Below are 12,268 nucleotides of genomic sequence, written 5' to 3' on the forward strand. Positions count from 1 at the left end.
ACCTATGTTCAGCACGTGTCTATACTACCACTGCAGGATCATCTGCCCTTGCCAACTGTGTGCGTCCGCATAGCAACAAAACCATATTTGTGCATCCACATACAGCAGATTTTACAGCAATGATTGTAGCAGTGCATTCTGGGATTCCTGAAGCATCCTATTTTCCTCACTGCCCTGGGGAGAGAGTACCCTGCCCTGGGCCAATATCCAGTGAAACATACTTTGCTCCGTGTACTGGGCGCGGTTATGCTGGTTAGCGGGCCATGGGGGTAAAGGTCAGTCTTCACCCTACACTATTTCTGAAGTATCTGGTACTGGTCATTGTTGGTGACAGAATGCCAGACTAAATCGGCTTTCTAACAATTCCTCTGTTCCTAATGTCTTGCATCAATAAAAGACCCTCTGACTAGCTGTCTCTAAACGTCGAGCTATTTGCATACTTTGAAAATAGGTAGCAGTGAGTTTGAAGCGCTGTAAGTATGCTTCCTAACAGACTTTCTCCCTACCCCTGATCAGCTTTTAGAAAGGTCAGTGGAAGCCATTATGGATGATGCATGGTCCTGTGAGCTTGCAAATGAGATTCTTGTGAAAAGCAAAAGCTATTCTCAGAGGCCCCAAGATAAGGTCAGTTCTGGGTATAATGAATAGGAGTGAAACAACAAATGCAGTCTACCTGTGTTAGGAGAGGTTTCTGGGGAGATGAAAGTATGCAGGACTGGCTGGGTTACAAGGTGCCCAGGGTCAGTGTTTAAGAAATACATATTAGAGCTCTTTCCATGGGGATCTGTAAGTTATGCAGCATTAGAACAACATGTTCAAGGAGGCAGTTGTCCCTGATGGCAGCAGAATACCTGACACAGTAGAATTCTACTTCCGGTCCTGTGTGTCAAAGCCCTGATCCAGCAAAGCCCTTAGGCACATGTTTATTTTTCAGCACATGTGTAGGCCTCTTGACTTCACCATCAAATTTATATGGAAAAACCTACAAAAAACACAGGATTATTTGTTAGAGAAAGTGGAATTAATATTCTCTGTTAGAAGAATTTTAAATTCCCCTTTGGCTTCCATTGACTTCAGTGGGACTACTCAGATATTTAAAGTTGAGCGTGTGCTGCCGTGCTTTGCTGGATCGAGGTCTAAGTGACTACCCTCTCCTCATTCCAGTGCCTTTTAAAAACACACTTCTGCCATAAGTCTTAGGTGGTGATCCACCCCCAAAGTGTATATTGAATATTGTGTGCTGCAATGGGACTACCAAAATAGCTCCTAATATCCCAGCATATATAATCTACTCTTTGTGGGCAAATTATGCTTCTCAGATGTGGTATTCCCATTATGCTGTCTTCTCTTCTACGGTTCTCCAACTATGGGGCCAGATCCTCAAATGGTGTAAAATAATGTAGCTCCAGTGAAAATAGGAGCAGCTGGTGCTCATCACTTATTAGACTCTGATTTAGGTGCCTAAATATGGATTTACAAGTCTAATTTTAGGTACCCCACTTCTTAAAACCTCAGCCTTAGTAAACAGATATATATGATCATCTGGGCAGCCTCCAATCTGAAGGCTCTCTCTGGATCATGGTCATTTGCAGTTCCTGAAAACAGTGACCTTCCAATATAAGATGTGTGAAGGGCACCAAAATCTTTATCTTGCAATGATATAATGAGCCCTGCTGGGCATTTTAGAGCTGAGGGAGGTCACACTGTAACTGGCTCTAATTAGTGTTCCAACAGATATCACAATTCTTTACTCATAGCCCATAATGATGTGAAGTTCCTTCAAATATATAAAAACACCAAAGAAATTATTTCTTTTTATATACTGCATACAGTGAGATCTAAAATGTATTAATGGGGAATAATCATTCCCCTGTATCTAATGATAATCCTGTATTTTTATAGATTTTCCCATATAAATTTTATGGGGCAGTCCTACGGGCATCAAGAAACAGAGATGTGGTGAGGGAGTACCTCAGCATTGTACTACGGACTTCTCAGCAGGAGGAAGCTGAGAGAGAGGTGAGGGAAATGGAGTGGTCATCAATTAATCTCTGTGGAGAGACAAAGGGACTAATGAGAATTTCCATAGACTGGAGAGGGGGGCATAGAGATAAATGGAAGAGTGACCAAATATCTCTGTGTGAACTAGAATGGGAGAAATTTTGTAATCTTGAAGTGGAGGAAGGGAAAGGAAGAGGAATATAAAGACTATCAAAGATCTGTAAGCAGACTAGGGAAAGGAGGAGAGTAATGATGGAGGAGATAGCCTTTGCCTCCCCTATATGAATGGCATAGAAGGCCCCTGGTGCTCTCCAAAGCTTGGGAAGGGATGTGGAAGGGAAGTCTGGGTGGTGGAAAGGTTGGGGTGGAGAGTACAGGAACAAGGAAAGGGAAGTGTTCCATACTGAAGCATGACTCTGCGTTTCAGGGAATTGCTTCTGCCATCAGTCTTGTAGCTACCCGCCACCTCAAGGACACCTTGGTGGTGCTTCAGGAATTCATTAATGTTGTGAACCCAGATGAAAGCTCACCCAGTGAGGTACAGATAACATGTTATTTTACTGTGAAACCATGGCTCAAATGTGGCTTGCAAAGCACACAGGTTTCTCAGACTCCCCTCCATCCCTTCTTTTCAGTGACACTTCTGGGGTCATCTGTACTTGTTTAAAGTTACAGAGGAGAGTGCTGCCTTTTTCCAGTAGGAATTACTTTTGTAGAAGAATGGGTTGCACTACCTGATGACGTGTGATCTTTTAGTGAGAGACCTGTGACCACTTCTGGGCTCAGGACAAACGGCTGCAGGGCCTCCAGTCTGGTGGGAGGAAACAAAAGGCCTTCAAGTGGGGCACCATCTGCAGTAGACTCATTCAGCACCAGCAGATAGGTCACGGGTGATTAAATCAAACAATCATCCCCCATCAGGCCTACCTTCCCTCAGGGAGGTTCTGGTAGGCGGCTATCTCCCCTGACTGAGCTGTACTCTCCTCTTTTAATATCTTGCTCTGGACAGACAGCGGGGGGGAAATGTGTTGCCTCATGTCCCACTAGACACAGAAGATTCTAAGTCTAAGTAACTTTCCCCTTTAACCCTTCCCTCCAAGCCTGACACCTATTGCAGGTATAGTGTGTCCGGGCGAGGGTTGATTGCATCCACAACTCCTCGTTTATATGCCCCGTCACAGACCCTCTTGGAATGCAAATGTACAAGGTGGGAGAGTTAAGGTAGTTGTGGAAACCTGAATTTTCTGCATTTGTGTGATTTAAAATCTCTGCCTTCATGTTGCAATAATGTCGCTGATTGATACAAACTGTGGGTCCAATTCTGCAAAGTCTTGTTCATGAGAGTAGTGTGTTCTCCATGGGCTTTGAAAAGATTATTCAGGTGAGTAAAGGACTGCAGGAATGAATTCTGTAAAATATGGCAAATGAGAAATGTTACCCCATTGTCTTGGAGGCCGCTTGAATGTGCTGGAGTTACAGCCCCCCCACACAGGAGAAGATGCTGCTTAGCTTTCCCCTGTTCCGATATTTAAACTTCTGTCTCCTGAAAGAGGGTGGCACTGACCCAACATCAGCCAAAATGGATCACTTTGGCCACACAGCTCTGTCTGCTGAATATGTAGGCAGAGTAAATGTGGTCATCTATAAACACAGTTTAGTCCTGAAGTCTTTTTCCCCCAGCTCATCACTAGGTCAAGGGAGAGCTCATTCTGACCCTGCTTACACAATGGATATTTCTCTTGAAATATCACATCTGTTGTAAATTCCCTACTTGAAGTTTTGACTCAAGAGTGGATGTCCTTTTAAGAGAGAGACTAGATTTGCTCTAGTTCAATCACAAGTAATTGGCCTCAGTAGAGTTCACTCATGTGGCAAGGAAGAATAATTCCCTCCTCCACTGCAAGAATCGCTGGGTGAAATCCTATGGCCTATGCTATGCAGAAGGTCAGACTAGATGATCAGAATGGTCCCCTCTGGCCATAAAGCCTATCAATCTCAGCTCTTCTGAGAACCTCTCCTTCATCTGCAGGTTTTCTCTTACCTATAGACAATTTTCTGGCACCTAATATTTGGACAGTGGAGCAGTTCTGTTGGAGAGGGGGGGCGGGGGAGGAGAGAGAAGGGGCTTGTCCATGAGAGAGAATTATCTGGAAAGATGAGTTTGCATTTATCTCCCTTTCCACCACAGGATGCACAGCAGAGTAAGTGGAGCATGGCATCCAGCACCCTTCACCTTTGCTATGACCAGGTGGCCAAGGAAACAAAGGACAACATCCTTCCCTGGGTGGACCACATCCTGTCCCAAATGTTATACCATTACTGCTGCCACACTGCCTCAGCCACGGTACTATGAAAGTAGATCTATTTCTATGGATGCTTTTCTCCTCCTTAAGCATTAGATTTCCTGGGGTGCAGCAATCTTTGTTTTGGGCTCAGCTTGTCTCCACTAGGAAACTGACAGGAAACTATCTGCTGGGACACCATCCCATCATTGCTTCTGATGTGGATGTTCTAGAAAGGGGTCCCATAAGGGCCCCATATCTGCGTTGCATCCACAGCATAAGAACATAAGGATTGCCATAATGAATCAAATTAGTGATCCGTCTAACTAATTTTCCTGATTCTGAAGTAACACTTGCTGTTCTATAATATCCAAGATCTTTCCTTTTTTAAAGATAGTAAGAGTTCTTTCAGCAGAACAAGAATTTCTGGTTTGGTGTTTTTTGGTGTTTGAAAAACCGCTCCAGAAAAAGGTAAGGTACAGTTACCAGGTCCCTTCCCTCTACACTCCCTGTGCATCTCCTTTGTCTGTTTTCAGATGTTTCTGAGACTAGTAGATGAGATTGGCAGTAACCTTTTCTAGCAAGGTGGGTTTCTGAAGTGTTGTCTAAATATGGTGATCTCACTTGTCACTTGGTCATGAGAACTGGAATCAGGGAGAAAGGGGGGATTTTCTGAGATTTGCCTTCTCTGCATGTCATGGGAACAGAAGGAGGTTTGTCAGATTCTTGGTCACATGATCTGATGTAGGATGTAGAAAATGTCTCTCTTTCCATCTGAGCATGGAAAGTAGGGGGATGTGATCTAATGGATATTTTTATAGGTATGGTGACAGCCCGGTTTCAGGCTGTTCCCTTCTTATTTAAATTAAATGGAAAAGTTTACCTCTGGTGTAGCTTTTGATTTTTCAAATTCATATTCCAATGGTTAGAGTGATTGTTATTACCATACACGGTGGGTTACAGCCTTAATGAAGTGTTCTGTTAATCATGATAATTAAAACAAATGATACTTGTATGAAGATACTAAATACATATGGGCCCCTCTTTATGTTCCTGTATTTCAGTGTGTCATAAGGTCTCAACACATAATAGTTATCCTTGCTTCTGAGTTCAGGCAATGAGAACAGATGTTGGATATCAGTTGGGTAGGGAGAGAACATTTCTTAGGCTATGTCTACACTAGCTCTTTTGTCGGTAAAACTTTTGCCCGTCGGGGTGTGGGGAAAAAACATTCACATGACTGACATAAGTTTCAGCGACAGAAGTGCTGGTGTGGACAGCGCTATGTCGGTAAGAGACACTCTCCCGCTAACATAGCTACCACTGCTCATTGGCGGAAGCTTTATTATGCTGACGGGAGAGCTCTCTCTCGTTTAGCATAAAGCGACTACACGGGAGACCTCAGAGTGGCACAGCTGCGCCACTGTAAGGTCTCTAGAGTAGACACAGCCTTAGAACGTGGAACAGGCAGGATGGGTAAGGGACAGTATCTCATAATAATATATTTGACATGAGCACTCTAAGGCCCTATCTAGACTAAGATGTAAAGGCATGATGTTAGCTAACTTGGTCTAATTAACATCTTGTAAAACTCTAGCCTAGAGAAAGTCATGTTTTAGAGTGTGAATAACTGGTTGAGTTAAGGCCTGGCCCGGGGGGAAGGTGTAAACATTTTACTCTACCAGTAGAAGCTAGCTAGCTGGATCTAACATCTCACCTTTATTCTAATCTAGCCACGACCTAAACTGCTTTATTTCTCCTGTGTCATTAATGCACTAAACTGCCTTTCTCCCCATTCCTGGTGGGATTTAGCACCTAGGTCTGAAGCTGAGCTTTCTGAGGTCAATGGCTGCATTCACCAGAACTGTTGGCAACATCGCCCAGAAAGCAAAAGAAGCCCATGAATTCTCGCAGAAAGCCGTGATCGTGGCATTCATGGTGGTGAGTAAAATATACAAATCGGGCCAAATTCAGCTCTCATTTACAGTCTTAGAGTAACCCCACTGAAATCAGTGGAGTTAATCACATTTTACACCCTGGAAACGAGTGCAGAATCTGGCCTAGGGTCTCTATTCGTTGGGCCATTATAGAGAACTTTGAGCAACACTGGCAGTAAAAAGCTGGGCATGATGGAGTTTATATACAAAGCTCCCACACTTTGAGCGCATGGCAGCCGTACACAGAGCTCTGGCACTTTGAATCAATGACCCCTGCTGGAACCTGGTTGCAAGGCTGGTCCAAGCACATATGGAATCTTTCACGGTCCCACTGATCCACTTTGTCCCCACTTATAAATATAATTGTCATTTTATTTTATAGTAGTCCATACATCCCCTATAAATCAGGGCAGTGACTGGAGGTAAGGCCGATATGTGTATGTGGCAGCTTGGCTGGGGGTGCAGAGAGGTCAGGGTGGTCTGGTTTGCAGGATGAGAGGTGCGGGGACAGGAAGAGGAAGCAGTAGGCAGCATGAAGTGGTGGCAGTGTCAATGAGCACAGTGGACAGTCATGCCTAGTGGTTAGAGTAGGAATGGTAGCCAAGAGTCAGAACTAAGTTACCAGGAGTGAGGCAAGACAGGGCCAAGGCAGGAGCAGGGCTGCAACAAGGCAAAAGCAAAACTGGAATAAGGTGGGAGCAATTCTGGGAACAAGCAGGTGCAGGAGCTATCACAGCTGTATACAGATACTTTGAGCAACTGCTGAACTGTTGCTGCTGCTGGGCTTAAGAACTGGTCTGCTGAATCTCCCAACCAATCAGCTGGTGTAACCAATAAATCAGCCTACTACAGCCAGCTGCACTTGTTAGGTTGCCCAGATACTGGTTCTGCTGCAGGCTCTGGTTCCAGATTGGCTCTGCTGCAGGCCCTAATTCCTCACAATCCCCCCCCCCCCCCCCCGCGCACTCCCAAGAATGCCTCATAGGGGCCTCAGAGATTGGTTTCTTGAAGTACTTCTGATGGAATTCTTACAAGAGGTCTGGGGCATGGATGTTCTCTACTCGTTCCCAAACCATTTGTCCAGACCATAGCTTTCCCAGTCCACCAGGTATTGGAGCCTTGCCCTAACTCACCAAGACTTGAGGATTTGGTTGACCACATATTCCTCCTATCCGAAGACTGTTTTGCGTGGCGGTGGTGGTTTGGAGCCATTTGGGTATGGGTCCTTGGTGTAGGGCTTAAAAAGTGAGATGGGAAAGACAGGGTGGATTTTCAAGGACTCAGGTAGCTGTAACCTGAAGGCAACTGTGTTCACAAGTTCTGTAACCTTGAAGAGCTCCCAGTGCACCTGGTGTAGGTGGGAGGCTAAAAGCACAGCAGTCGGTACTGGGGAACTCATGGTGAAGGCTGACTGGAAGTGGGGGTAAAAGCCATAGTTTGCAAAGAATGGGCTATGTTGGGTCAAGGGATGGATTGCATTGTTATATGCAAATTCGACATCACACAGCAAAGGAAGCCAGTCGTCACAAGGATAACTCAAAAAGCAGCGAAGATACTGCTCCAAGATTTGATTGACACTCTGTCCATTAGTCTGTGGGTGATAGGTGAATGACGTGAGGGACTCAGTGCCAAGGAATCTGAGAAATTCCTGCCAAAATCGGGAGATGACCTGGGGACCCCAGTCTGATATAATGCCCCTCGGTAACCCATGGTAACGGAGGACATTTTCCAGGAAGAGTCAAGCAATCCAAGATGTGGTAGGAACAATACAGCATGGGATGAAGTGCACCGTTTTGTTAGGAGGTTGACGATAACCAGGATGACAAACTGTCCCTGGGAGCATGGTAGTTCTACAATGAAGTCCATTGATATAGTATACTGAGGCTGGAGGAACCCTCAGGATCCTGATTGTGGGTTGTTGGTATGGGCATACAGCTTGCAGGACTTAATATAATTCTTGCAGTAAGCTCATAGGCCTGGCCATTAGATGCTCCTCAAAACCATATTCCAGCTCATGAATTAGCCAAAATGGCCTGCAAGTAGTGAACTGTGGCATAGTTTTAATACCTGAAGCCGAGGTTGTCCCCCAGAACATAAACACAATCCAAGTGAGTGACAGAGGAAGCCATTTGGTAGTCAGAACTAGGAATCTGGTTGGGGAATTGCATCATTCAGATGCTGGTGGATCTGGGTTGCAAATGGGTTGCTGGGGAGCAGGGAGCGGGTGGAGAACATCAGATCGCTATCAATCATCCTGTTGACAAAGTTGGACACCTTGAGCATGGTGGCAGAGGGCTCTTCTCCAGGTTCATGATATTCGTCTTTGTTGGATAGGGCATCAGCTTTCCTGTTTCTTGTCCCTGGAGGATAGGTTACTACAAAGTTGAAGCAAGCAAAGAAGAGTGACTGGAAGTTCTAAGTCTTAGTTCAGACATCTAGCAGTCTGTAGGTACTCCAGATTCTTGTGGTCCATCAGGACTTGGACCAGGAATCAGGCTTCTTCTAGTAGGTGGTGCCACTCCTCAAAAACCATCTCAATCCCTACATCACTTTCCCGAATATATTTTTCGTCCGCTGGGGTTAGCTTCCAAGAATAAAAAGCACAAGAATGGAATTGTTTGTGGGGCTCCACATGGTCAGATAATATTGCACCTATGGCAAAGTTTGAGGCATTGGGCTCAACTGTAAATGGTTTAGTGGGATCTGGATGAATCCGAATGGATGCTGAGGTGAATTCTCTCTTCAGTCAAAGGCCAACTAAGCCTCTGCAGACCAGGCCAATCTGACCCCCTTTTGCAGGAGTGCCATTATGGGTGCAACCAGGTTAGAGAATCCCTTAATAAATTGCCTGTAGAAATTAGAAAACCTCAGGAATCACTGGATCTGGCATAGGTCCTTGGGTGCAGTCCAGTCAGATATTCCCACCATCTTATGCAGGTCCATGGTGAGTTCCTTGGGCAAGACAGTTTATCCCAAGAATTCCACTCAGACATCAGAACTCTGCTGCATATTTAGCAACTTGCTGGCATCCTTGCCAAAACATTTGAAGCATGGCTTTAGCCACTCATTTGCTCTAACAAAGTCCTCAAATTGTCCCAGAAGTGGGCATCATTTTTTTGTCAGGAGCAGAGATACCCAAGCCAGGAACTCCACAATAAGCAGGCTAGTAATTAAACCCACTCTGATTTGGTCAGTAGGGTATAGCTGTGGGCGTAGCAGAAATAGGAGCCAACACTGGTTTAGGAACCCACAACATTTGGCATGATTACAATTGAACTTGTCAGGCAGGGGCGCTTGGGCTCATGGGAAGCTGGGATTGGAGATGAGTGTGAGAAAGAGATTGTCCTTTGTAGTCTCCATATGTGCTGCATCAGCCATAGATCCCTTATTGTTTGTGTAGGGGCTACTCAAACTTGTCAGTGACCAAGACGTGGGCAGTCATGCCACGTGGTTAGAGCAGGAGTCGGTTGCCAGGAATTGGAGCCCAGGGTCAGAACCAGAGTCAGAGGCTAGATGCCGGAGCCAAAGTCACAGGTCCTGATTTGGAGCCGTGGGTCAGAATCTGACTACCTGGAGTGAGGCATGGTGGGGTCCAAGGCTGGAACAAGCCAGGCAAAGGAGCTATCACAACCATGGGCAAATGCTTTGAGCACCCACTGAACTGCTGGGCTTAAGAGCCAGTCTGCAGAGCCTTCCAACCAATCAGGCAGTGTAGCCAATCAAGCAGGCCAGTTGTACTTGTTTGGTAAGGTTGTCTGGAGTCTGGCTCTGCCACAGGCCCTGATTCCTGACAAGCAGTCAGAGGCAACATTAAATTTATAGGAATGCAAGGGGACACTGGCGGAAGCCCTTGGATAGTGGTAACATAGAGCGGCTGGCTGGGAGCCCCAGCCATGGTCCAAAGACCTGGGATATGACAGAAGAAATAATGAGAGAAGCCACCCAGTAAGAGGCAGCATGAAATGTTGGGAGCCTGGAGGAAACCCCTAGTTGAAGCAGCAAGAAATGACTGGGTGGGCAGAGACGCAGAGGAAGAATCCATTTGGGGGGCGGGCAGCAGGTGAGGAAAGAACACTTGCTCTCCCACCAAAATTTCAGATATACCCTTCCCCACTGCCACTTCCTGTCATGTCTCACTGGTTGGTGGACGGGGGGAGGTTTTCTCAGCACTGAGCAGTTTTAGACTTAGCAGGATCTGGGGAAGGAACATGCAATCTTTGGGTCCATGAGGTCCAGCTCATGATCAGCTCTGCCTTCTTGCACATTCTCCATATGTAGAACAGGAGAGAAAAACAAGCACGCACAGAACTCAAACTCTCTACCTCCCTTAGGGTATGTCTACACTGCAATTAGACACCCATGGCTGGCCTGTGCCAGCTGACTCAGTCTGGCAGGGCTTGGGCTCAGGGATTGTTTAATTGCAGTGTCGATGTTCAGGCTTGGGCTGCACCCTGAGCTCTGGGATCCTTCCACCTCGCAGGGTGCTACAGTCCGGGCTGCAGCCAGAGCCCGAATGTCTACCCTGCAAATTAAACAGCCCCTGAGCCCAAGCCAGCTGGATGGGACAGCCACAGGTTTTTAATTGCAGTGTAGACATACACTAAGTGACTGCAGTTTCCATGGCCTGTCAGAACTAGCCCTGCCTGCTGTTATTGGAGGCTTTCCCCAATTTACAGTCACTCACATCTTGAATGAATGCCCAGCACTCACAGAGACCTCCTTTCAGCATTGAAACGCATGCACACTGCATACCCCTAGCACTCCAATATACAGATCAACGACCACCAACACTGCTTTTAGCCATTCACCGCTCTCAATACTGAGCTTGTCATGGAACCTGTGTGCTTTAGTGGCCCTGCCCAGGACCTCCCATAACTGTCTACCTGTTCGTTGTGGTGATATTGACTGAGCCAGTTTAAGAAGGTTTTTATGGCACATGGGAACTAAGGTATATCAGGGTTTGAGTAGATTTCCTCCTTTAAAAAAACTCTTGATATTGTTTTTTGTCACATCATCTTCTATAGTCAGAAATTCTTCTTACAGTTGAGATCTGGAGAGCCCCAGAGATTAAATAGCCCCTCTGTGTGTGTCCCTTTGGAGTTAGTACTGATGGATGCTCATGTATGGGTCCTTCAGGAGCAGTGGAATAAGGATGGCGTGTCGGTGGGCAAAGCTGGAGCTCACATGCTGCTATTCTGTCTCCTCTTTGATTTACAGAAGCTGATTGAAGAAGAGTCAGTGAACTTGCTGTCTAACCCTGTGCGCCAGCAGGCCATGATTGTTGTCACTAACCTGAGGTATTGTGAAAGCTCAACCAGCCTTCCATCAGAGTTCAGTCTTGAGTTACTGCTCCATATTACACCCAGGAATATTGGCTCCTGTGTCACGTCCTGTTTGCTAATTTCTCATCTGGAAGAAGCAGGAATATTAACTCTTTTTTTCCTTGCCTATTTCACTTTATGCTCTAGTGATCCCGAATCCAAGCACCTCTTAAAGTAAAGAACTTCTCTGTGAGGAGCTCTAAAAAACCTGTATACAGTAGGTTTCTCTTGTGGGTTTGGGACAAAGTTCCTGTAATTTATTGCAGCATTTCTGAAACAGATACTGTGGTGTATGTGGCCAACAGTGCCTGAGTGCAGAGTTGAGGAGAGATCAGTAACAGAGACCATACCACAAACATTATGTTTCTTCAGATTCTGTTCTCCTTTTTCCTGTTTAAAGGCCTAAGTACTACAAAGCACAGGAGCCGCAGAGAGACAAACTAGTATTTCATAGACTACAGATACAACATGGGTCAAATTGTGTCTGGCCCCTTTCAAGTTGTGTAAAGAGCCTTCTCCCCTTCCCTTGTGCCCAATTGCACGTGGGCCAGCCACAATCACAGCAGACTTACTCCCTAGTACCGCTGTGAGCACAAATCACACCAAAGCAGGGTCCTCCGGAGGATTCAGGGGGCCTGGGGTCTTGGGCGATGGGTCCTTCACTCTGGGTGTGTTCGGCGGCACTGAAGGACCCGTGCCGCCGAAAACTCTCCTGGGGGCCCCTGAA

General features: G+C 46.1%; 1 protein-coding gene across 1 annotated transcript in view; it reads left to right on the forward strand.

The window, feature by feature from the left end:
• The first annotated feature begins 1,929 nt into the window (after positions 1 to 1,929).
• The window catches only part of LOC141984127 (maestro heat-like repeat-containing protein family member 7), a 40,363-nt gene continuing 30,024 nt past the window's right edge, over positions 1,930 to 12,268 (forward strand). The window contains exons 1-4 of the mRNA XM_074947074.1: positions 1,930 to 2,019; positions 4,190 to 4,345; positions 6,096 to 6,224; positions 11,438 to 11,517. Coding sequence (XP_074803175.1) covers positions 4,214 to 4,345; positions 6,096 to 6,224; positions 11,438 to 11,517 — 341 coding nt within the window. The 5' untranslated portion in view covers positions 1,930 to 2,019; positions 4,190 to 4,213. The remainder of the gene's footprint in view (positions 2,020 to 4,189; positions 4,346 to 6,095; positions 6,225 to 11,437; positions 11,518 to 12,268) is intronic.

The sequence above is a fragment of the Natator depressus genome, chromosome 3, assembly GCF_965152275.1.
Source record: "Natator depressus isolate rNatDep1 chromosome 3, rNatDep2.hap1, whole genome shotgun sequence".
Lineage (NCBI taxonomy): Eukaryota > Metazoa > Chordata > Testudines > Cheloniidae > Natator > Natator depressus.